This window comes from Rhodnius prolixus, unplaced genomic scaffold (assembly GCF_049639745.1).
Source record: "Rhodnius prolixus isolate KJV_2025 unplaced genomic scaffold, Rpr scaffold_3, whole genome shotgun sequence".
NCBI classification, from domain to species: domain Eukaryota; kingdom Metazoa; phylum Arthropoda; class Insecta; order Hemiptera; family Reduviidae; genus Rhodnius; species Rhodnius prolixus.
This window is the reverse complement of record NW_027411603.1, coordinates 8,191,429-8,213,263: the sequence shown is the minus strand read 5'-3', so window position 1 is coordinate 8,213,263 and position 21,835 is coordinate 8,191,429. Positions and strand designations below refer to the sequence as shown.

The following is a 21,835-nucleotide window of genomic DNA, read 5'->3' as shown; positions in this document are numbered from 1 at the left end:
CAAAACAGCTTAAGTTACAAAAGTTTCAAAAGGGTTATAAACAGTGTTAAAAACACTGTCTTATTGCCAATTATGTGTGAACAAAAAAGTGAAACTTTGTTTAAAAAGATATAAGGGTGCTTTTAAGAATTTTGAAAATGTAATAATTTTCCATTTTTATGTACAGAGAAACAGAGAAGTTAGAGAGACATTAACATATTTTCTTAAAATCGGTATATTATGTCTAAAAATCGATGAACCGGTGAGGGAATTATGAAAAATAACTCTAAATTAAATATAAGCTTTTCATTTTAATTATCTGAACAAACATTACAACAAGCGATTTATATAAAACACTTATTGGAATCAGCCCTTATTCCCTCTTTAAAACCAATGAAGTAATTGCCATTTTTTGTCCATTTTCAATATATATTTATTTCCAGCAGCATATCTGCATAAAATACTTTTTCAAAAATTATTTCACGCCACCAAACAACAATTCTTTTAACGTATCATCAGTAATATTTTCAAAAAATGGATCTTGGGAAACATTTACTGAATCATTATGAATGTTGCTGTTATTGCTAAATGATGGAAGACATTCATTATTATTTTCTAGGTTCATAGAATTATTTTTGGAAGAATTCGGGGAAAGTGATAATTGTCCAAATTTATCTGATGGAGAAGACAACGTTGGACTTAACATTAATGAAAATAAATCTGTTGAATCCATTATTGTATCTGAATTAGAATCTGAATTTATTCGATTATAAGAAGAAATCTCATTTGTTTCATTGCCAATTGTCAAATTATTATTGCTAGCATTATTTACATAAAGATTTTCAAATAGTTCTGACATAATGGAAGATCCATTTATCATCTCGCTAGTAATATCATTGTTTTTATTAGTGACTTGAACTAAAGCCATTTCTGCATTCTGTTGCACACTTTTACATTTTTCTGCATCCTTCTGGCTAAAATATTTCTGTTCAAAAGATGTACTCTCTTTATTACTTTCTTTAATATTGTTTTCACCTAAACTTACCTCATTCTTAGCTTTAGTATTATTATCTAAGGTAGAAAACCCTGAAATATTCTTAAATACTGTTTTATTTGATTGATTTTTTTTAGTGGAATCAACATTCGGAATTCTATTTTCGAAAGAATTCTCAGAAAATTTTCGATACTTCGATGGAACAGGATCATGTTTTTTTTCTGTACTACTCTGTGTAATAGGAGTTATCAGATTCTGTGAAAATATCAGTGGCTGGTAGTAAGTTTCACCATTAGGACCTTTTACTAGTAAATAGATTTGTGGTTTGTCCATTTTTATTTTAGGCATTTCCGTTGAAGTTTTTACTGACGATTTATTCGTTTCCTGTAGAATATTCTCTTGAGTGGCAGTGCTTGATCCTACTTCACTCACAGCTACTACAGGTGGTGATGGAGCGCTGGATTGATTGACTTCATTACTTGTAATTTTCGACTCCAACATTATTGATTCTTCATTATTCTTCATCTCCTTTGAAGAATTCTTGCTGACATTCATTTCTGCAGCCTGTAAGTTATTAGATTAGGAAATAATTAAAAAAGGCAGACTTTTATCTCTTATTAAAAGAGGCTTCATTTTTAAAAACAACTATCTAAATTCTAAACCAATAATTTGCAAAAATAGGAAACTTTTTCTGGTTAGTGATCAAGAGTTTAAGGCGAATAGCGGACAGCGCCGAATTTTCGAAATTGTATTTTTATGTACGCCAGCTTAGCAATGATGACTTTAAAGAAAGTTGAAATAAACAGCCTGGGGAATGAACAAATTTACAAACTGGCCAGGGCCTGTTACAAAGGATGGAAGATAGAAGTCCGAAAAGAACGAATAAAAAGCAAACAATCTAAAAAAAATCATGAATAAAAGGAAAATTCGAAGAAGAGACTGATTGGATAGAGCAGAAATCAAACGGAAAGAGAACAGAAATCGGAAGGAAAGACCCTTCCTACAGAAAGCATTTACCCAAGAGTAGGAGCAGCTGCATAAAAGATGTTGACTACAAGACGCAGCAAATTAGAGGAGCGATTAAAATGCTGAATGGGGTTTTCTTGAACTGAGTGTTATACATATACAGGTAAAAACAATCCTTCAATCAGTTGTTGGCGCAGAATATTGACAAGTGTCCGAAATGGTAGACGTCTTACAAGAAACAGGCAGTGAAAGTAGATGCATTAAGAATAGCAGCTAGAGAATACGTATAGAAAAATTGTTAAAGGGGTACGACAAAAAATGGACATGCAGGAGCCGGTCCCCCATAGAGAAGATAACTCTTTAGTGGTAAGACATGAGATCGAGATTATTGGAGGAAAGGTATCTAACATTATCCTAGAATAGTCACGGTAAAGTAGAAGAAAGCGAGGATGACAAAGAGCTATCAAGAGAGCGAAGTGAAGAATAAGCAAAACAAAATTGGTATATAAAATTGACTAAATATGGAGAAATATCTCAGTTGTTAGAAACATTTTATTAAAACTTAAAGGAGCGGATCATTAGAAAAATTGAAGAGCAAAAAAAATGTTAAAAAAGAATATAACATAGCCTATCCAATAAATGGAAGTTAGAAAAATATGTTTAAGCTAAAAAGCCAAGGTTTAAGTACTGCTAGACGAAGATTTTTTTCAAAAGGCGTCAATACTCTGCCGTTAAGACGATTACTTGGAAACTATCCTTTCTCAACTTTTATCACTCACTGGTTCAACCCTTAAATAATTTTAATGAGATTACCATTCAAGCCTTTCGCTACAAAGAAGAATCTAATAGCATAGAATAGTATTCGATTACGGTGGCGAAACCAAAGAAAAATAATTGTTTGTAGGCTGTTATATATGGTATAAATATAACTAGTTTAATACTCTAGTTCTATCAAATAAAAACCAACTAACTGAAAAAACATCTTTTAATGAAACTGAGATAGATAGGATTAGCTCAATCCTGGCGAATATTAGGATGTGTGCATCAATAACATCGTGTAAGATGAAATATTATCTATCGTAGGAGTTAACGATTTATACCTTGTTCATAGCAGCTTGTAATCTTTCGACTAAATAACCCTGCGTTCTGACTACTATTCCCGGAGGCTGTGCGGTACACTTGTGTGTCCGCTGGCTAATCTAGATAAAAAAAAAATACTCAAGATGAACATCACAGAAATTTTTGAATTATTAATTTTTTTTAAAAAAAATAAGACTACTTACTTTATATCTAAAACTTTTGTTGCAAGCTGTACACTTATAGGGCATTGCACCAGTATGTATTCTTCGATGGACCAAATAAGATACCCGCTGTCTAAATGCTTTTCCTAATAAACAATAAATGAAAAATAAAACTTGTACAATAATTAGATAAGAAAAAAAAAACTTTTATAAAGATAAATGAAAAGAAATTTTGAAAAAAAAATAATAATCAAGAAAGTAGTATATTTAAGAAAAATAAGCAATTGAATAGGTGATAGGTTTTTTAAAAATTATATCCGACATTCTACTCGCCAATAATGCTTATTTGGTTTTGGAACGGATTAAAAGCATCTCCAATAACTGAATCATATCAATATCACTGAACCTAAAAAACTTTTGTGTGAATACATTCTGGCTTTCACTAGAATCCCCTAAGTTCTAGTCGCTAAATTTTCTTTAAATTCAGAATTCCATGAAACATGTAATTCTTATTAACTTTATTATAAAATTTTACATAACGTTTTTACTATTGTAAAATGGTGTGTTAGTATCTTGATGAAAAAAAATAAAAGCTAACTAGCGAAGAGCAATAAAGTACAGTACTTTTAATTATATTTTGAAAGTTTAGGAAATGAAGAGAACTTCATTGTTAAGAAGAGAATATACGCAAAATTTTCTTGAATTAACAAATACTGACTTAGTCTAAGCTTTACAGATAAATGTTTTGCTTGAATCTTTTTTTGAGAAGAAAATCATGATAAGCAATGCATTACGATTTTTTTGTTTTTAATGAAAGAATAAATTAAATTGTACTTAATGCCAATAAAATACTTACACATTAATAACAGGCTTTTATTAGCACACAAACAAATTTTCCAAATGTGTATTATTAGTCACACTACAAACAAACATATCTGTAAAATGACAGAAAAGTTAGTTATTATTTTTCAATCTAAATGCAGATCTACATATTTTTTTGTATAAAATCACTCTAAAAGAGAGTAAATGTTTGGACTTAACCACATATGTAGTTAAAAAGTCTACAATAATTATAATAAAGTTTATAATACATAATAATTAATGTACTTGATTCAAGATGATTATTAATCACATTGAAGATAGCAAAAGGTGCGATTCAAAGTCCCTCTTTATTCAGTAACACAACGGAAAACGATGAGTATCTGAGACTACATTAGATTTCTTAATAGAAAAAAAAAAAAAATCAAAAATCACTTACACCCAAATAAAAAACTTAATTTTACTCAAAACTTTGTATCTGATATCGTCAAGTGCAAGAACATAAATAGATCACATCGATGCGCTGATATCCACTTCAATTCGCAATTCACAAAATGTAAAAAAAATAGCCATACCCCTAAAAACATGATGGTAGAGTTGGATGTTACAAAGCCAAATTCATTGTGACATAAATGATCTATTGACATAAAAGACGACATAAAATAATGAAAAGCGAAAAACTCGAAAATATCGAACAGGAATTTAAAGTGGCATGCCTTCCATTCGATCCAATTTTCCAGAACTTTGCGAAAAACGTCAACCACGTTATGTCAAACAACATTACATTTATTATTTTAAGTATTATTCAAGTAGTAATTAGTTTTAAATGGATTTTTCACGCTAGTAAATCCATGTTGACTTAGCATGATGAGACGAATCGCCTTATAACCTTCCTAGATCTATTGTTCCCTTCAGGTTAGGCCCTGTAAAACTCTCCCCAAGAAGACTGCTAAGAAAGTTTAAGAGGGTTTCAATGAACATTATGTTCTCGTCCAGCACCTGGTAACCAACTAGAAATAGGTAATCTAAATCGTCACTCAATTCAAAGAGGGGATTAGGCGTCTTGCCTTTCAAGGGTCGCCTTATGTCTTCTACGCCTTGCCCCACCCCAGAATAAGATGACTATATTCAGCTTTTTCTTAGTATTTGTAAGCTAATAACGCTTAATATTGAGCAATCGCACAATTATGTTTACAAAACTGGCTTACAGAAAAAATATGACTTCTTTCTAAGCAGCGAGAGCTCCAGCTGTTAAAGATTTTTAAACATAACTTCCTTATTTAAACTGTTTAAGCAACTCGCTTTTAGTTAAGCATTATATTTTTTATTAAAAGAGCAAAAATTCAAAGCACACAAACACTGAACTCTATTGTTAAGAAGCAAATAACTGAACCTACCACATGTTTCGCAAGTAAACGGTTTTTCACCACTATGGATTCGTTCATGATTGTGCAAAGTAGATAGCTCTTTAAATAAACGTCCACACTGGGCACAACAATAAGGTTTATCGTTGCTGTGATATAATAAATGTTTACGATAAGTTTGTTGAAAAGTAAACGATTTTGAACATGTTTTACATCGATATGGCATTTCACCTATAAATAAGAAGAAAGAAAAAACAAAAACGCCTAATGCAGTAGAAAGCAATTGAAGCGAAAAAATGTATTGTAAACTGATATGAATCTCAAACAAGAAATGTTGGGCTTTAAAATAATTTATTTATAATCTATAATTAATTTAATGCCATGATGAAAAATAATAAAGTAAATAAAATATAAAACTAACCAGTATGCAATCTTCTATGTTTTTTAAGAAAATATTTTGTGGTAAAAGCCTTTTCACAAATATTACATTGCCATTGTTTTTCTTCATGAACTTTCATGTGCTGCGAAAGATGCACATCCTAAAAATAAATTCATATTTCAGAAGAAACAATAATCAATACAAGTGAAACTGTCTTACATTAAAGGGACAAGAAACAATTTTCTACTTCATTAACTCTTCAGAGCCCAGAAACATTGTAAATTAAATTTATCTTTATTACTACTCATGATTAAATACATTAAAGGAATCATGGCTGTATGAATACCATCAATGCTAGGAAAATGCCAGGGAAATAAGTTTCATCATATGTATAAAAAAAATACAAAATACTTACTTTACTGAACAGTTTTCCACACACTTGGCATGACAGACTTTGAGTAAGCTGCTTTGATGTTGCTGCATTCTCACTGCTACCTTTAAAACAATACTAAAATAAGCAATTATTCCGATAAATTGTTATTTAGAATCATATAAACTGAAGACATCATGAATTTCAACTTTCGAATACATCATTCACATAAATAACAGCTCAAATGAAACGTCTTAAATTAAAATAGTACTAAGTACAATACGGCTAAAACAATTACGATTGTACCGAACAGCAATTTTTTTCGTAGGGGAGGGCAAAAATTATTCTAAACATCTTCAGTTTTAGTCAAACGAAACTTACCAAATCCACCAGCATGTGCCACCCTTCGGTGTATCATCAAACTACTTCTTAAGCTGAATGTTCGTGGGCAAAGATTGCATAAAAGCAATTTTCGCTTACTTTCCATTTCAGTTTCAACCTTTTTATGTATCAATTGATTGTGCATGGCTAGTATTGTTTTATTAGGAAATACATAGGAACATAATTCACAGGTGCTAGATTCCTTTGCTTTGTCTTCAGTTTCCAGATTGTCAAGAGCGTTCTGTACCTCTGTATTTTTATGAGCAACATTCGTATCTATTGAATCCAAATCATTCAGATCATCAACATTTGTAGTGAAATCACCTTTAGTTAACAAATCTCTACAAGACTCGAACTCTCTTTCAGCTGTATTACTACAGACAGCAAATTTTTCTGTTTCTGAAGAAATACTTGGTGTTGATGGACAAGAAGGTACTGATTCCACATTAGGATAAGTTTCTGGGCTATCTTCTGAATCCAAACCTTTACAATTCGTAACAGAAATATCTTTATCGAATGTCTGGCAGTATTTTCTCTTCTGTACATTACCAATTAAATTTGTTTGGAGGGTAGAAGTGGTAATATTGGTACTAGTTATATAATTTTGTGTGTTTATGGTCACATTTTTCAAGTTCGTGCCAAGATTTTCATGCGACAATGCAAATATCTGTCCATTATCAGTACGTAAATAAATCAATGATGCATCATTAAGTACACTTTTCGTACATTTTACAGGAAAATTATTACAAGTCCAAGAATCTTGTTTCTCAAGTATCTGGTTAGGTTCTTCATTAGAATTATTTTGTAGTTTTTCGGCACAGTAATATTTAGTTTGCTGTTCTGTTGCAGACACAGTATTACTAGTGTTGTTTTCAAAAGAAGTTTTATTTCTTTCTATTTGATTTATTTTCGCTGTATCTTTCCCTTTAAGAGATCCAAAACGACTTATTGAATGACTGAACAAATGTATAGTGAATTTATCTAGTCCTAATACTTCATGATTACAAATAGGACAACTTAACTTCCTAGTAGTAACATCTACTAGAGCTGTACATAGTGAATCAGAAGAGCTAAATCCTGGTCGGCAACATAAAGGACAAGTTACCATTGGCAACGTCATACCTGCAACAAAAAACAATGCTTAGAGGCATTATATCTATGTAAACTTTTATATAAATAAACTTTGCTGGTACTATCCTTCATAGTATTTTCATCGTAAAGATTTTATCATACACTACACTAGAAACGTAAGTATTTCGTAATTTTCGTTTATCGTCGTCAACTTCTAATAAATAAATTTTATTTTTCATGAGTTTCGTTTCTAGAAAAACATTTTGCTAAGAATAGAGAACTTCACAAAATATGAATAACGAATGTATTTTATTGTAACAGAAAAAAACAACAATTAAATTACACTGAAGGGTGATTAAATAATAAAAATGAAGTCTGAGAAACTATCAATTCCAAATTTTATCTTAACTGAACTATTTTTTTTCAACTGTTGACTACTTCCCGAAATGGTATTAATTATATGGTAGTATTATGTTACATAACGCTTATCTTTTAAAAAAACTGGAATTACTAAAATTAAAAAGCTGAGAAGTAATTGCTAAAAGTAAATTTACGGTAAATTTTCTTAAAGAATAGCTATTTACATAGAAATAACAATAAATTTGAAATTTAATCTCTTTAAAAAATACTTACCAATAGAATTTTTCACAGATGCTTTAGATGAAGTATTAGAAACAACAAACACTCTTCAAAAACTGAATTCATTACTGAATGCAAACAATTATTTCAAACACTTGTAGAACAAAATGTGTACAAACTTGAAAACTGAACAAGTGCACATACTACATAACCTTAAAGAACATACATATTTCAGGAAGGTTTACATCCAGGTTTGATACTTTTTTGGAGGGTGGTGGGAGGTTCATCAGAACATTTAATTTCAAAATTCCAATTCCAGCCTCATCACTCACGGCACCTATTAGCAACAACATCCGAAATATTTCAAATTCAAATTTCTTATTAAACGCTCTTTACAACGGAAAGCAAAGATTGGGCCCTTATTTAAAAATAATATATGCTTATTAAAAAATATCCTTTTATTAGAATTTAATAATGGCTTAGGAACCACAAATTCGAATATTTGTCTTTAATGCAATTCTAAAGAAAACAGTCTTTGTTTTTATGCGCTACTAACACTGCGTTCTAGGCACTTGGAATGTTTTAATATCGTTGGGCACATTAAACAAGCACCAAGAAAACGAGAGAAATAATTGTCTAAGCCTGGTGTTTTTTCGTTATGCATTTTCGTGAAGTTTTTAACGATCAATACAACTCTCCTACATGGACAGCTTTAATTCTAAAAAAAACAAATGGGGAATTAACACTTGGAATGTCTTTGTTTACGTTCTTCAATAAAACAGCCTTCCCAACGGAATTCTCTTATTGCCTGTATGGATGTCTCTGTCGAGAAACAGTGACCGGGTGTTGGCAGGGCACTGCAAAATACTATGTACGCCAATATCCTCAGATTTTGACCCGCCATGTCCCACAAAAAAAAGAAAAAAAAGTTCCTTCAACAATCAGATGCGTTAATTTTATTTTTAAGTAACGAAAATATTTTCTAGAAAAAGAGGATTTCTGCAGATTTTGTGACTAGGAGAACAAACCCACGTGGTTATTCTAGCTACTCATACTTGCACATTGCACACCATTTTAACGTTAGTAAGGATACCCAATAGAATTTCTCTGCCTAAGGGATTTTTTTTTGCCACCACCCCTTCGCTTCTGATATAGAGTAGAAAATGTAGCTTTATCTTAAGAATAGCACGTTTTTTGAGTAAAAGGAAATGAGTGTAATTTAACATAGGAGATTAGAAATTAGAAGTACATGTTACCGCAAAGTTGACCATCTCCTATTTGAAGGTTTGTGTAACTGCTCATCATTAATTCTACATAAATTCGTACTTTTTACGCAGTGTTCTGTGGCCGATCTAGATTTATCCTTGGGTGGGACTCGATAGACCTCCTCAAAATAAAGATACCAGAATGTAAAAATGCAGAATTCATCCTTCTCCAACACTTAATGTCATTATTACCTGCGTAACTTCCTAGGTAATTAAATCATGCTTGAATGTTTGACTTCAAGCAATGGCTGTCCTTTTAGAGCCTGAATTGGAACATTTCTCAACTTCCTACTAAATCTGCAAACGTTACTTTCATGGCTAAGGTTTACAGGTGCCTCCTGATTCGACAAGATCCTTTAACGACATCGGTCAGCAATCGAAGCTATTTTCTCTTCAGACAGAGGCATGCTTTGATTGCTTCTGATAATACAAGTCTAGGCAAATTTCGAGAGCCAAAAACCTGAAAATCGCAGCTTCAATTTTTTGACATTCTCTTCCTTTCCGAGCATCTACTTGAGACTGACACTCATCCAATTAAATAATTCAGACTATAAGGGAGCCAACGCCTTGGTATGCCACAGATTCATTTTCTCCATCTAACTTCTGTTTGAGGACTTAAGAAACCCAAGATCCTTGTATGTCAATAAAAAGTATATGTACAATAAAATCAAAGTCTATCTAGAATGTAAACCTGATGAGCAGAGAAATAAAAAGGAATAATTGAATTAAATTTTCTTTTTCTAAACATATATCTTTTTTAGAATTCAATAAAGTTATTACAATTCACATTTATTACAATCGTACAAGTGATTGGCAAAGAACATTTCTATGTATGTTTATAACTATATATTCACGAATCGACACCGTATGTATGCTATTTTGGGATGATACATTTATTTACAAAAATTTACTTTTTTGTTGAAAGCTCTCCATAGTAAGTGAAGTGACAATCACATTATACATCTATCTCACAAAGATAAGTATTTACAAAATTAGCACATTTATCCAAAACTTTTGCATTTAATATAAATTATTTTTACACAAGAAAAAATTATAATTTACACACTCCAACAAATACACAGGAATGTACTTATGTATTATTATAGAAAAAAAAAATGGTTAGTCTAGTTTGATAGGGTCCTTCTCTACCATTAGGTATTCAGCTCCATCTACAACTTTTCAATGCTGTTTATTATTTAGGCTGAACTATTAATTTTTTAAATTTAGGTTTACAAAAAACTGCTGCACAGAAACAGATTGCAGCAGAGACTGACTGGAGAACAGTCTCTTTACCCATCTATTTTTTATTTTGGCTGGTTATATGCAGTGTTTTAGTTCATTAGGTAGAACTTGAGTATAGGTTCAGTAGGAGTGCTCCGGAAATAGGATTACCCCAGCATAATAACACTGCACACTTTGTATAGTTTAAAAATGACGACAGTTTACAGTCAGTTACAAATCGTAAGTGGATGTTTAACTTGATAGCGTTTTTATTTATTAATTTTAATTATTATAGGACAGAGAGAAGGCTGAACAAACTAGACTCAATCAAAACAAAAAAACTCAAAAAGTACAATTACCCTCCCCAAAAAGTAATAAATTACTACCTTTTAAACCAACTAAAAATCAACGATTTGGTTTCCAAAAGAACATTTCCTAACAAATAGTGTGTTCATTTCTACCTAACTGGTTTTAGGTTAACAAAAATATGGAAAGAAAATTTAGCTAATACTTATACATAATTTTTTGTTTTTCTAAATTAATCTGTAAGTACAGATTGATAAACTTATTATAATTACTTAACTCTTATTATGGCCTAACCAGGCATAAGAGGTATTAATTTTAACTTATGATGAGTGTTCATCCCTTTTATGTTCATTTTTTTTTAATTTGCCTTATCTCCCATCTTGACTTTAGACGTTAAATAGATACCAACAATTAGACCAAATAAACCTATAGCACTGCCAAAAATTTCAACAATTAAAATTTTAACAAACAATGCAGGATTGGCAGCATCTGCAAGGGCACAACCGGATCCGACTATACCAACAGCAATTCCACAAAATAAGTTAACAAGCCCAACTGTGAGACCAGATCCAAACATGAGGTATCCAGACATCCAATTCCTTCCTTTCACCTCATCATTGACCATAGCGGCTTTATAATTAAATTGTTCCACATACCCAGATAGTACTATGGCCGTGATTAAACCATAAATTGCAACAGCTTCACAAAAAATGACCGAAATTAGATTCTTCGTCTTAATCCTAGGAGCTTTCACACCTCCTCCAATAATACTAACTCCAGTTGTGTGAATTCCTAAGGCTGCTCCAACTACTGATAATGCAACCGACAATCCTATTCCTAAACATGTCCACATATAAGGTGATGTTTCTTCCAAAAGCCAACCAACACTCAACGATTCGCCTTCTTGTAGAATTATAGTGTAAAATAGACATACGCCAACGACTGCTATTGTCATACAAAGCAGATAAGTATACAATAATATATACCTCATAGTTGATTTATTTTACAACTTCACTGTCAGATTTGACCAAAGAACACCAACTAGAAAAGTGCCCAGCCCACTTTTAAGAGATCAGACTGGTTGCCGTAAAACAGCTGATCAAATCTATATTCTTTCAATTGATATATATATATTTTTATATATAAATTATATTATTGTTTTATTCATGAAAAAAATCGTAAAGCATTGAGTAAATAATTTTGAGGTAGTTTGGAGGGTCAATAAAGATATATAAGAAATAATTTTTTTTATACGTTTTACCTGAGTATAAATATATACACAAGGAGCTTTAAGGTTGTTAAAACTGTAACTGGGGGTACCACAAGGCAGCCATATTTTGTTGGAAGTTTTGCCTGAATTAGCGTGGTTTACTCTAGTGTAATATTAGTAGTTCAATTCTGTAAATTCATCGTTCCAATGGGTCGTAAGAAAAAGAAGCAGTCCAAGCCTTGGTGCTGGTATCCTTTTTTTATGCACTTCATTAAACTTAAAAATTTTGTTAAAAATTATTTATATAGCCTAATTTTATTGAAAATATTCCTAAATAAAATGTATATCTGTATATACGTTTGCTCTTTATTTAGAAGTGGTGCCCTTTCCCATATATTGTTTCTTTTTTGCTTTTATTTTCCTTAATTTTTTTTTAAATTAGGTATTGTAACAGAGAATTTGACGATGAAAAGATTTTGATTCAACATCAAAAGGCAAAACATTTCAAATGCCATATTTGCCACAAAAAATTGTATACAGGACCAGGATTATCAATACATTGTATGCAGGTAAATATGTTTCAAATTGAATTTTAGGTAAGCAAATTAAAGAATTTGTTTACGATTTGAAGTATTATTAAATAAATGTATGAATGTTTAATGAAGTAATATTTACTGCATTATATTATTTATTTCTCTGTTTGTGAATAACACTTTGATGGGTGTGCTAAATCGAAAATGAATTTTGGCAGAGAAAGTGATTATTAAAAAAGGACGATAGTAATTCTAGATCAATTTTTTTGATTGTTGAAGACTGAATTTTGTAAAATTTAATTGGTAATAATTATTTAAATTTGTTTCACAACTGACTGTTGAAAACTATTTAAACAAAGATAACGGATCAAATGTATTTTATTTTTCTTCAGTAGTTGCAAAATTGTATTTTTTAATAGTTCAAATTTGTTAATATTATTTTGTTAAAAACTGATAATTATGTTAACGATAAAATGAAACCATAAATTGGTGCCGTGAGCTCATTTCTCTTCATTTTCACTATTTTCTGTATATTAAATCGAAATTCTTGCGCTAAATATGCTTACACTAGTTACTCAATGTGCTATTATAATATATAATACGCATGTATTATGTGCCATATATGTTTACAATGTGTTTTAAATTTCTTTTAAGGTGCACAAAGAAGCTATTGACAAAGTTCCAAATTCAATGTCCACTAGATCTAATATTGAAATAGAAATTTATGGGATGGAAGGAATTCCTCCTGAAGATTTAAGAGAACATGAGAAACAAAGGCAAGGAAAACAAGGTAAGGTTTAGAAGAGCAGTTAAAACATTAATAACATTGTTATCGATTGATGGACATTCAAAATTGAGCATAGATATTTCTTGTTATATATTATATAGCATATTAATTTGTTTTGTATTTAAAAAAAAAACTAGGAAGAGCAGCATCGCCAAGCAGTGGTGAAGACGAACCAGCTCCTAAGAAGAAAGCGGAAGGCATAGGTGCCGGTACAGCAGGAATATCTGGACAATCTGCCGGCATGCCACCATCCATGGTACCGCCATCTCTTCCTGGTTTCCCACCAATGGGTCCCATGATGGGCCATATGGGTCCAGTGCCAGCTTTTATGCCTCCAGGGTCAGTACGCTTGAAATTCAATTTAAATTATAAGGGAGGGGGCTAATTACCGAAGAAAAGATAAATTAAAAGACCAAAATGCAGGTGTTTGATTATTATTTATTTTTAGGATGGGAATGATGCCTGGAAACATGCCTGGAGGCGGTCCTTCTAATATTCCAGCTCCACATTTACAAAATAAACCTCTTTTTCCAAGTGCAGCTGCTATTGTAAGTGTATGAAGAATCATCATATACGTCTTAGGCTTAGTTTTATATTCGCAGAGGAAGTACAGATTAATTACATCAATTATTTTTTAATGTTAGGCATCCACTGCAAATCAGTCGAACACCACAGATTCCAAGACTACTACAGCCTCATCTATAGGACCCATTAAACCTACTTTTCCAGCGTATAGGTATGCTTATTAATTTTCTTATGTTTTAGAAATTACTAATAATTAACACAAGGTTGTTTATAAAATAAAATAATAGTTCTAGCAGTACGGCTGGAGGAAGTAGTAATACGACTAATTCAGAACCTCAGAAAATATCTCTTATCAACAGCGTTGGAGGCTCTAGTAAAATAATTCATCCTCCTGAAGATATATCTTTAGTTAGTATTTTTTTTTCAAATTTATTAATTTAATATGTTTCAACGATTCGACAAGTATGCTGTTTTTTTTCAAAAACGAGTTACAAAGGTTTCTTAACTATCTGGTGTACGGGAGAAAAATAAAAAAAGAAAGTAGCAAAGAAAAATCAACTACTTAAAGGATTATTTCTTAAAAACTATTACTCATCTTTTTCAATGCAATGAAAACTTATTGAAATCTTAATTGCGAATTAGAATACCACCTTAAAAATTTGCTAGAATAATAGCAGCGCTTACATCCGTTCTGTGGCAAATAGATTTGGCAACCTCTTTTATAATTTTTTTGCGTTACTCACAATTTTTGTTTATATTTAGGATTGAAATAGCGAGGATTCGGTCAAAATAAACAAAACAACAACTCCGTCTTTCCGCCAACGATTCGACAAATTTATTGTCTTCTTCAGGGCGTGGGGGTTATGTGAGTTGGTTGGAATCCTCGCTATTTTAATCATAAATGTTAATACTTTACGGTCACTAAAAGCTAATTATATTTGTATTTCTAGGAGGAATATCGTGCAAAATTACCGAAATATCAAACTCGGTCACCAAGTGTTGTGACAGCCGAAGAGACTCCAACCTCTTCGCCGTCTCACGCTAGTTCTTCTCAGACAAATACTCCGTCTTCTCATCAAACTCAACCTGCGCCTGAGGTGAGCAAATGTCATTAAAAAAAGAAATCTTGAGAAAACATTCTCTTGACTTTCTTCTACTCTTTACAGTTATAAGCTCTTTTTTTTTCAACTTTAATACGTATTACTTATAATTGATTCTGCACTTTGTAGGAGAGGCGTATTCCAGTGAGTAGACTATCCACTGTAGGCGGACTACCAGTTTCGGCTTCTGCTGGTATCTTGCCTCCGGTGTCCAGTGTAGCAATAATGTCAATGGCGGGTGCTTGCCCGCCCATTATTAGAGCACCGCCTACAATACCATTAATACCTGCAAGTATGCCAATTATTAGGCCGCATCAAATGCCCATTCATCCAGGTAAGTTATGTTCATTTATTAGATTATCCTTTTAGAGCACGAATGGCAAGTACCAGAATTTTATAAATAGGTTTTTTTATTATTTCATTTTTAGTTGATTTCTTTTCATTAACAAGACCAGGTATGTGCTAATTATTAGGTCATAAAGTGTTTTATCTAAATAAAATTTTGCATGAATATCTTAAGTTGTCATATTTCTTTTAAATTTATGTAATATAAATCCAAGTTATATTTATGTTAATTGGTAAAATATGAAGGCTATATAGGTTTATTGCAAAATCTGAGGTGTCCCTGAAATGATTGACATTGTTGGGCAGGAATACTCTCAGGAAATCAAAGAAGGAGTAAGGATCCTTCTTCAGTTAAATTTATTTCTAGTTCCAATGGAAAATTCATGGAATTTTGTTGAAAGTTTTCCAAAATAACATTCTCTTAGACCTCCTAAATTGCCAGATTCACCTATGAGATTTGGTTTTTTACTCTGTTAAGTAACTTAAGTAATCACTGGACCCTTGAACTTAAGCTTACTCCCAACTGTAACTTAGCAGTGAATCCGGAAGTACTCCTGCTGATTTGTGAACAAGAAACTCTCTCAATAGGAAATAAGTAGTTCCTAGTGGATTTTTTACTGTTTAAATGATTTTTGGAAAAGGTTTCAAAATTTTCTTTTTTGAACTTGATGCAACATACTGTACTCTCACAACTTTTTCAAAAATATTTTACAGGAAAACTCGTTTTTTTTTTGTTTTTTTTTGTACGGTACGCTTTTGTGATTATTTTTGTGTTTACTTACGCTTTCTTATAAAGTGCCAATTTAATACAACGTTGGTCATGGCACTTGTATATTATTTACGAGGATTAGTGTATTGTTAAAATTGTTTACGTGCTCATGGTCGCCTGGCTTTCTTCAAAACTGGCCAAAGCATAATTAATTGTAAGTTTTCTCCAATTCTATCTTCTAAGCAGTATTAAACCTGCTTCGAAACAGTGAATGTATTGGTTGGCTAAACTTAATAATAAGAAAACGCACTAACCTATCAACAAATCCTCTATTGTGTATATTTTAGTAATATACGCCGAGCGATAAAAATTTAGGGTACCATTTTGACTGTATTATACAGATTTTCTTGCAGCTAAAATTTGTCGCATCCCTCATCTCCGGGTAACACCCTACTTTTCTTAAATTCCATTTTTTTCTAAGCTTAGATCTCATTCTATGCTTTATTGTAAACAACTATGACCGACGTACTTATCTCACACTTGATTACTTTTAAAGAGTTATTAAGGTAAATCATTCAGAAAATAATAACTTATTAAGCAATTTGAAGCTTAACTTTCCTTGTCGGCTGTTGATCAAATATGCTTCCCAAAGTTATCATCTAGTTGTTGCATCTAGAAGGTAGGTCGAACAGAATGTTTCTATTTCCCATGAATGAATTTGTCACCCGCAAATCCTTAAAACAGAGTTCATAAAGGGTTATTGAACATGTTCATACCTGCCCCTTCCCAGGTCTAGTGTTTCAAAATGAATTGCAGTTGTTGCTGTTGTAAGCACATGCTTTAATAAAAATAGCTTTTCAATATTGTTTTTTTTTTTTTTTTACATATTTTTGTTTTTGTAATTTCAGTCGTTACAATGGCGCCATACATTATTAATAAAAAAATAAGTAATATGTGCCATATTGTTAGTTAATATTTTGTGCAGGTAATGCAAAAATTATATTTGCAATTTAATCATATTAAAAATGATCATGTTGCTAGGCATACATGATAAAATTCTCAGGTAAGAATAAATTGTGTATTTTTTTTTTTTTTTTTAGAAACAAAAATGTTTGTGCGTCGCCAGAAAAATTAAATTGAGCTTTTTCTTTTTTCTTTAAAAAAAGCAAAAGTGTAGCTTTTTTAAAGTTTAGTTTGTAATACCTTTTTTTTTTAAACAGAAGTTTTACTGGATAATGTTGTGTTTGTTTGTTTTTTCTAATTTATTTCCATAGGACTGATTGGAGGGGTAGTTCCACCACCTGGAGGTGTTGTACCTTACGGCGCTGGTCCACATATGGCAGCATTTCCTGGGCCACCAGTATTAGCTCCGATGATGCCGCCTCGCTTCAGATGATCAGGTTTGCTGGGGGCCCTTTGCCTCCTTTGGCCCCAACCTTAACACATTCCTCTCCTTATAAAGTTTTTTTTTTTCCTGCTCAAAACTATAAACAGAAACTATATTTAAAGAAAAAGAATACCTCCTTCTACTCTGCTTCAATATTATTATTCATATAAATAATTAGCTGTAGGCAAGACTGTACTTTTCGATCTTAGTCTTTCAACTAGTTTTTATTATTAAATGTAATTCGTAAAATAGTTATTTAAAAAAAAAAAAAGAACAAAAACCTAAATCTAATTTAAATTATGTGTTGTAAATGTTGCTAAATTTTGGATTTTTTTATTTATTATTATTCATTTTTTTGAAAATAAATCTTAGTATTTTATTTAAGATATATTAATTTTTCCTTCTAAAGGTGAAATTTCGAGAGTTACATTCTTGTCTACAAGCAAGAATCCATTTTCAATTATTTTTTTTTTTTTTTTGTAGCAGAACTTGTTTGCACATCCTTGTAGAAACACTGAAATTTAAGAGTGTATATGTGGAAATACCCACATATTTTTTAAAAAGATAATTTGTTTACGTGTTTCTATAGTAGATAATTTATTTATTTTATTTTATTTTTTTTTAAACCAACTAGTTGAATGGAAAGTTTTGTCGCTAAATTATTTGTTAAACGTCTTCCCGTTGTTTAGGGTTTACCTTTCCAATCTAGCAGATTCGTTTATTCCGAAAATTACTATCCACTGGATTCAAGCCTTTTCCAGATCGTTGTTTCTTCGGTTATATTCTCCTTTTCTCGAAGCCTAACCACTTCTTCTTTTTCCATATACCATTTAACAAGCTTAAACCTTTTTTTTTTTTTTTTTGCAAGGAAATTAGATCATAAACAGCTTTATAAATATCTATTCCTTCCTCTTACAGAAACAATTTCTAATTTTAAAATTCTCTGGTTTTAGAAGGAGGTAAAGCAACTCTCTTAGAAACCATCAAAGGTGGTTTTAACCAATGATCATAGTTTTATTACCCAGGTCTCTCTGATTCGTTGAATCCTTTCGACGAGGAAGTTTTCTCTCTGCCTCGATTCCAGTTGAGAAGGATGAAGTGTATATTTTTAGACCTTTGCTTGAACTCATTCATCCATCCCAGTCCACTGTTCCACTTTAAGAACCCATTTTCAAGTATCTGTTTTTCAAACTGATGTATAAACTGGTCAAGATATTGGATATCTTCTTCCAAAACAGACTTTTAAGCTTCTGTTAAGCGCATGACATAAAATAGGCTTTAATGCTGCTTCAGTCTGTTAATGTAATGACAACATGGAATGGGTTAGGATTGCCTATGGGCACATTTCTAGGCAAAATTGTGAACAACAGGTTCTGTCGGTACTGGATGAATTCCTCTGGAAAAAAAAAAATGTCACCAATTTGAATGAATTCTACTTAACAAAACTTTCAATTCAGTTTCTGATATTATGCTACAATTTTTTTTGTGTCGTAAAAAAAAGAAAAGAAAAGAAAGTATTTATTGAGTTATAATTTTATTATTTATTACTAATTCACTTTAGGTTATTAAAAGCAAAATAAGAAAAATAAATATGGGGAAGGGGGTTATGTGTTAAGTAATTTGGGAACAAAAGAGTTCAAACATCGGCAACATTCTCTTAATTAAAATATATATATATATACTTCTAGGTAAGCCCTGAACGATTAAAAAAAAAAATATGGCTTTACAATATATAAATACTTTTATTTCACTAAAAGAAAAGTTGCGGTATTGTTTGAATTATGAACATCCCGAAGGAATCCCAGCAAACTAAAATTCACGACTTTTAATTGTTAAAAATTAAAAATGAAAAACTTTTTATATATATATATATACATAGTTATATTATCTAGAACATGAATTTTTGTGTAAAAAATTTTCATTTTTCCTTTTTTTTTTCCCCTCCTCCGCTCATTTTATGTAGTTAAACAAATAATTCAGTGTGGGCATATTTGCCAAAATGCTTGTGGCTTATTTTGTTTTCCCGACTTTTTCTTTATTTTCTTGATATTTTTCTTAGAGTATTTTTTTTTTTTTTTTAAAGACCCTTTCCCCCTTTTTTTTAAAAATTTATTTTCTCTGTTTCAACATATCTACCTGAGATTATTTTTTTTATCGATTACATTGTTTAAAAAAAAAAAAAAAAAAAAATGTAAGTTATAAATTCATGTTTTATTTTTAAAAATAATTGTAAATGTAATTGAAACTAACTCTTTTTGGCGCTGAAAAATGGAACATTCTACATATTTGAGATATTTTTATTTAACACCAAATTTTTAAAAAAAAACCCTTGAGAGAAAAAGCACTTGGAACCCTGAGAAAAGGATACTTCTTCGTTGTTCTGTTCAGATTGAGCTAACTCGAGTCATATTTTATCCCGTTAGTGGCTCTATTTGCAAATTGTTCTTCTCCTTAAGGTGTGCTGTTTCAGTTAATTGAGCTGGCAATGCCTTTTAGTTAATTTGTAAAAGTGCTTCGCTATACAGCGCCTACGATTCCAGACCATGTCGTTAAGAGTTGACAAATCAGGATGCCCTACTGCACCTCACTCCTCCTCCTCCTTTTGTCAAGTATTTTTTCCCCCTCCCATCTGGAAAAGATTTTTCTTGATATTTCTCTCCTTTCTTAGGTGCCAGATATGCTATTTTTTATTTTAAATGATTTTTTTAGCAGCTCCCAAGACAAATTATTACTCTGTAGGATGAAATCATTCCGAAATCGTCAAAATACGATCTTCAGTAAAGTGAGAGTACCATTTGTTCTTCATTTGGGTCACTTTTTTGTTCTTAGTAATTAAATAAGCAAACTCGCAAGTCTTTTGAATGTTTATTACATTGCTGTGTTAAGGAAATGGCTGAAACATTATTTTTCATCCAAAGGGAATAATAAACAGAGGAAACAAGTCAAATTATATACAATTTTAAAGAGTGTTTCGTCTAATTTCTCTGTAGTAAAACTATCAGTTATAAGTTTGCTGAAATAATTTGTTAGTCGAAAGTTAAGAAGGATGAAAACTAAAACATAAAATTTAGGAAGTTATTTAACTCATATCTCAAACATCCACGGTGTTCCTTTTTTTATTGCTTTGTGTCCGAGTGTAGTTGCATCTCTTCTCTCTCCTTTTATTTGGTTTACTTTGTTTTCATTTGAGCTTATAAGCATATATATATATATTTATACGAAAAACAAATATTACTTAATCGTTTTGCTTGATTTTTAGGGTAACAACGTGATTTACTGTGTCACTAATATAGGTACTATATTTAAACAAAAAATTTTTTTAAATTAAAAATACATTAAAAAAAAAAAACAAAAAAAAAACTTAGTAGCTTGTGTTTAGTTGAATGTGTACGGTAAGTGATTGTATAAAATATAAAGATTAAAGCTCTCAGTGAACAACTGGACCAAAGGAACCGAGGCTAAAGGCTTAGGCATTCTTTTAATATACATACTTATATGTATATATTTTTTATATTATTTTAGTAAATTCTTATTTGTTAATTTTTTCATCAATTGCCTCTGCGGCCTCCGCGGAGATCTTATTCAATCAAAACCTTCTCCAATTTCCTTTAAATCAAAAATTATCATAAAAGTATGATACCAACAGTTTAGAACTAGAATTAAATCCAAACAAATAGAAATACAATGAATTATCTTAATCACATTTATAATATGCTCTTTTTCTTAAAGATTTCAAAAAAGCGCGCACCATTTTCGCTCTGCTGCTAATGTTAATACTTGATATCTGCCTAATCTTGTTGCTACATAACTTCGGATAAGAAAGCTATTTCGTTAGTAATCCTTTACTTAATACCCTGATGCAAGTAATAGTTCTTTACACCCACCCGTTAAATGACGCATCTGGCTGCAATTAAGATGGAAGTGAATCAAAAGAAGTCCTATATGCTTGTTAACCGCGCTCTCTCATTGAATTTGCAACTTAAGAGAGATTAGATTTTATAACATTTAAGTTTAAATTTAAATTAAACTTTAAGAAGAAAAAAAAATGATTAGAAATAGTCATCATACTTTTATCACAAGATTAGATTTCGATTATTTTTTTTTAATTTAAGCTCAAACTTTACTTACATAAAAAAACTAATTTATTTATTAAAATAAACTTATTAATGTGTAATACAATCAAATTTGTTCATTAAACAGATAAATACACAAAAGAAAAGAGTCCACGGCATGTGGTCACATTGTTTGACGGGATGAGTTTGGTGAAAAGGACCTTATTTTCCGTTTTCTCGGTTAATCAATCG

The 21,835-nt window shown here is 31.1% G+C and overlaps 3 protein-coding genes across 7 annotated transcripts in view; 1 reads left to right on the top strand and 2 right to left on the bottom strand.

Annotated features, from left to right (window-relative positions):
- Positions 1–270: 270 nt before the first annotated feature.
- On the bottom strand, positions 271–9,990 carry LOC141453437 (uncharacterized). Its single transcript, XM_074126686.1, has 8 exons — positions 8,198–9,990; positions 6,494–7,615; positions 6,158–6,237; positions 5,785–5,902; positions 5,397–5,594; positions 3,223–3,326; positions 3,040–3,138; positions 271–1,537 (listed from the first exon to the last, which is right to left on the bottom strand). The coding sequence occupies exons 2-8, from the start codon at positions 7,611–7,613 to the stop codon at positions 455–457; spliced, it is 2,802 nt and encodes a 933-aa protein (XP_073982787.1). The 5' UTR covers positions 7,614–7,615; positions 8,198–9,990; the 3' UTR covers positions 271–454.
- A 148-nt stretch (positions 9,991–10,138) lies between these two features.
- VhaPPA1-1 (Vacuolar H[+] ATPase PPA1 subunit 1) lies at positions 10,139–12,039 on the bottom strand. Its single transcript, XM_074126738.1, has one exon. The coding sequence runs from the start codon at positions 11,924–11,926 to the stop codon at positions 11,294–11,296; it is 633 nt and encodes a 210-aa protein (XP_073982839.1). The 5' UTR covers positions 11,927–12,039; the 3' UTR covers positions 10,139–11,293.
- Positions 12,040–12,199: 160 nt separating this feature from the next.
- The window catches only part of LOC141453447 (uncharacterized), a 12,309-nt gene continuing 2,673 nt past the window's right edge, over positions 12,200–21,835 (top strand). Inside the window, exons 1-11 of one of the 5 annotated variants that reach the window (XM_074126716.1) lie at positions 12,200–12,393; positions 12,588–12,714; positions 13,333–13,468; positions 13,603–13,804; positions 13,914–14,013; positions 14,110–14,201; positions 14,278–14,398; positions 14,941–15,087; positions 15,220–15,424; positions 15,519–15,545; positions 17,419–17,544. In XM_074126716.1, the coding sequence (XP_073982817.1) occupies positions 12,353–12,393; positions 12,588–12,714; positions 13,333–13,468; positions 13,603–13,804; positions 13,914–14,013; positions 14,110–14,201; positions 14,278–14,398; positions 14,941–15,087; positions 15,220–15,424; positions 15,519–15,545; positions 17,419–17,540 (1,320 nt within the window). In that variant the 5' untranslated portion in view covers positions 12,200–12,352 and the 3' untranslated portion in view covers positions 17,541–17,544. Of the gene's footprint in view, positions 12,394–12,587; positions 12,715–13,332; positions 13,469–13,602; positions 13,805–13,913; positions 14,014–14,109; positions 14,202–14,277; positions 14,399–14,940; positions 15,088–15,219; positions 15,425–15,518; positions 15,546–17,418; positions 20,907–21,835 lie in introns of those variants that run through there. The other 4 variants (XM_074126714.1, XM_074126718.1, XM_074126717.1 and 1 more) reach the window with 4 other exon arrangements.

Coding starts and splice junctions, on each gene's coding strand:
- LOC141453437 (XM_074126686.1), bottom strand. CDS start 7,613: ATGACGTTGCCAATGGTAACTTGTCCTTTATGTTGCCGACCAGGATTT. Junction 6,238..6,493: donor GGCACATGCTGGTGGATTTG/GTAAGTTTCGTT, acceptor ATTGTTTTAAAG/GTAGCAGTGAGAATGCAGCA. Junction 3,139..3,222: donor ACAAAAGTTTTAGATATAAA/GTAAGTAGTCTT, acceptor TTTTTTATCTAG/ATTAGCCAGCGGACACACAA.
- VhaPPA1-1 (XM_074126738.1), bottom strand. CDS start 11,926: ATGAGGTATATATTATTGTATACTTATCTGCTTTGTATGACAATAGCA.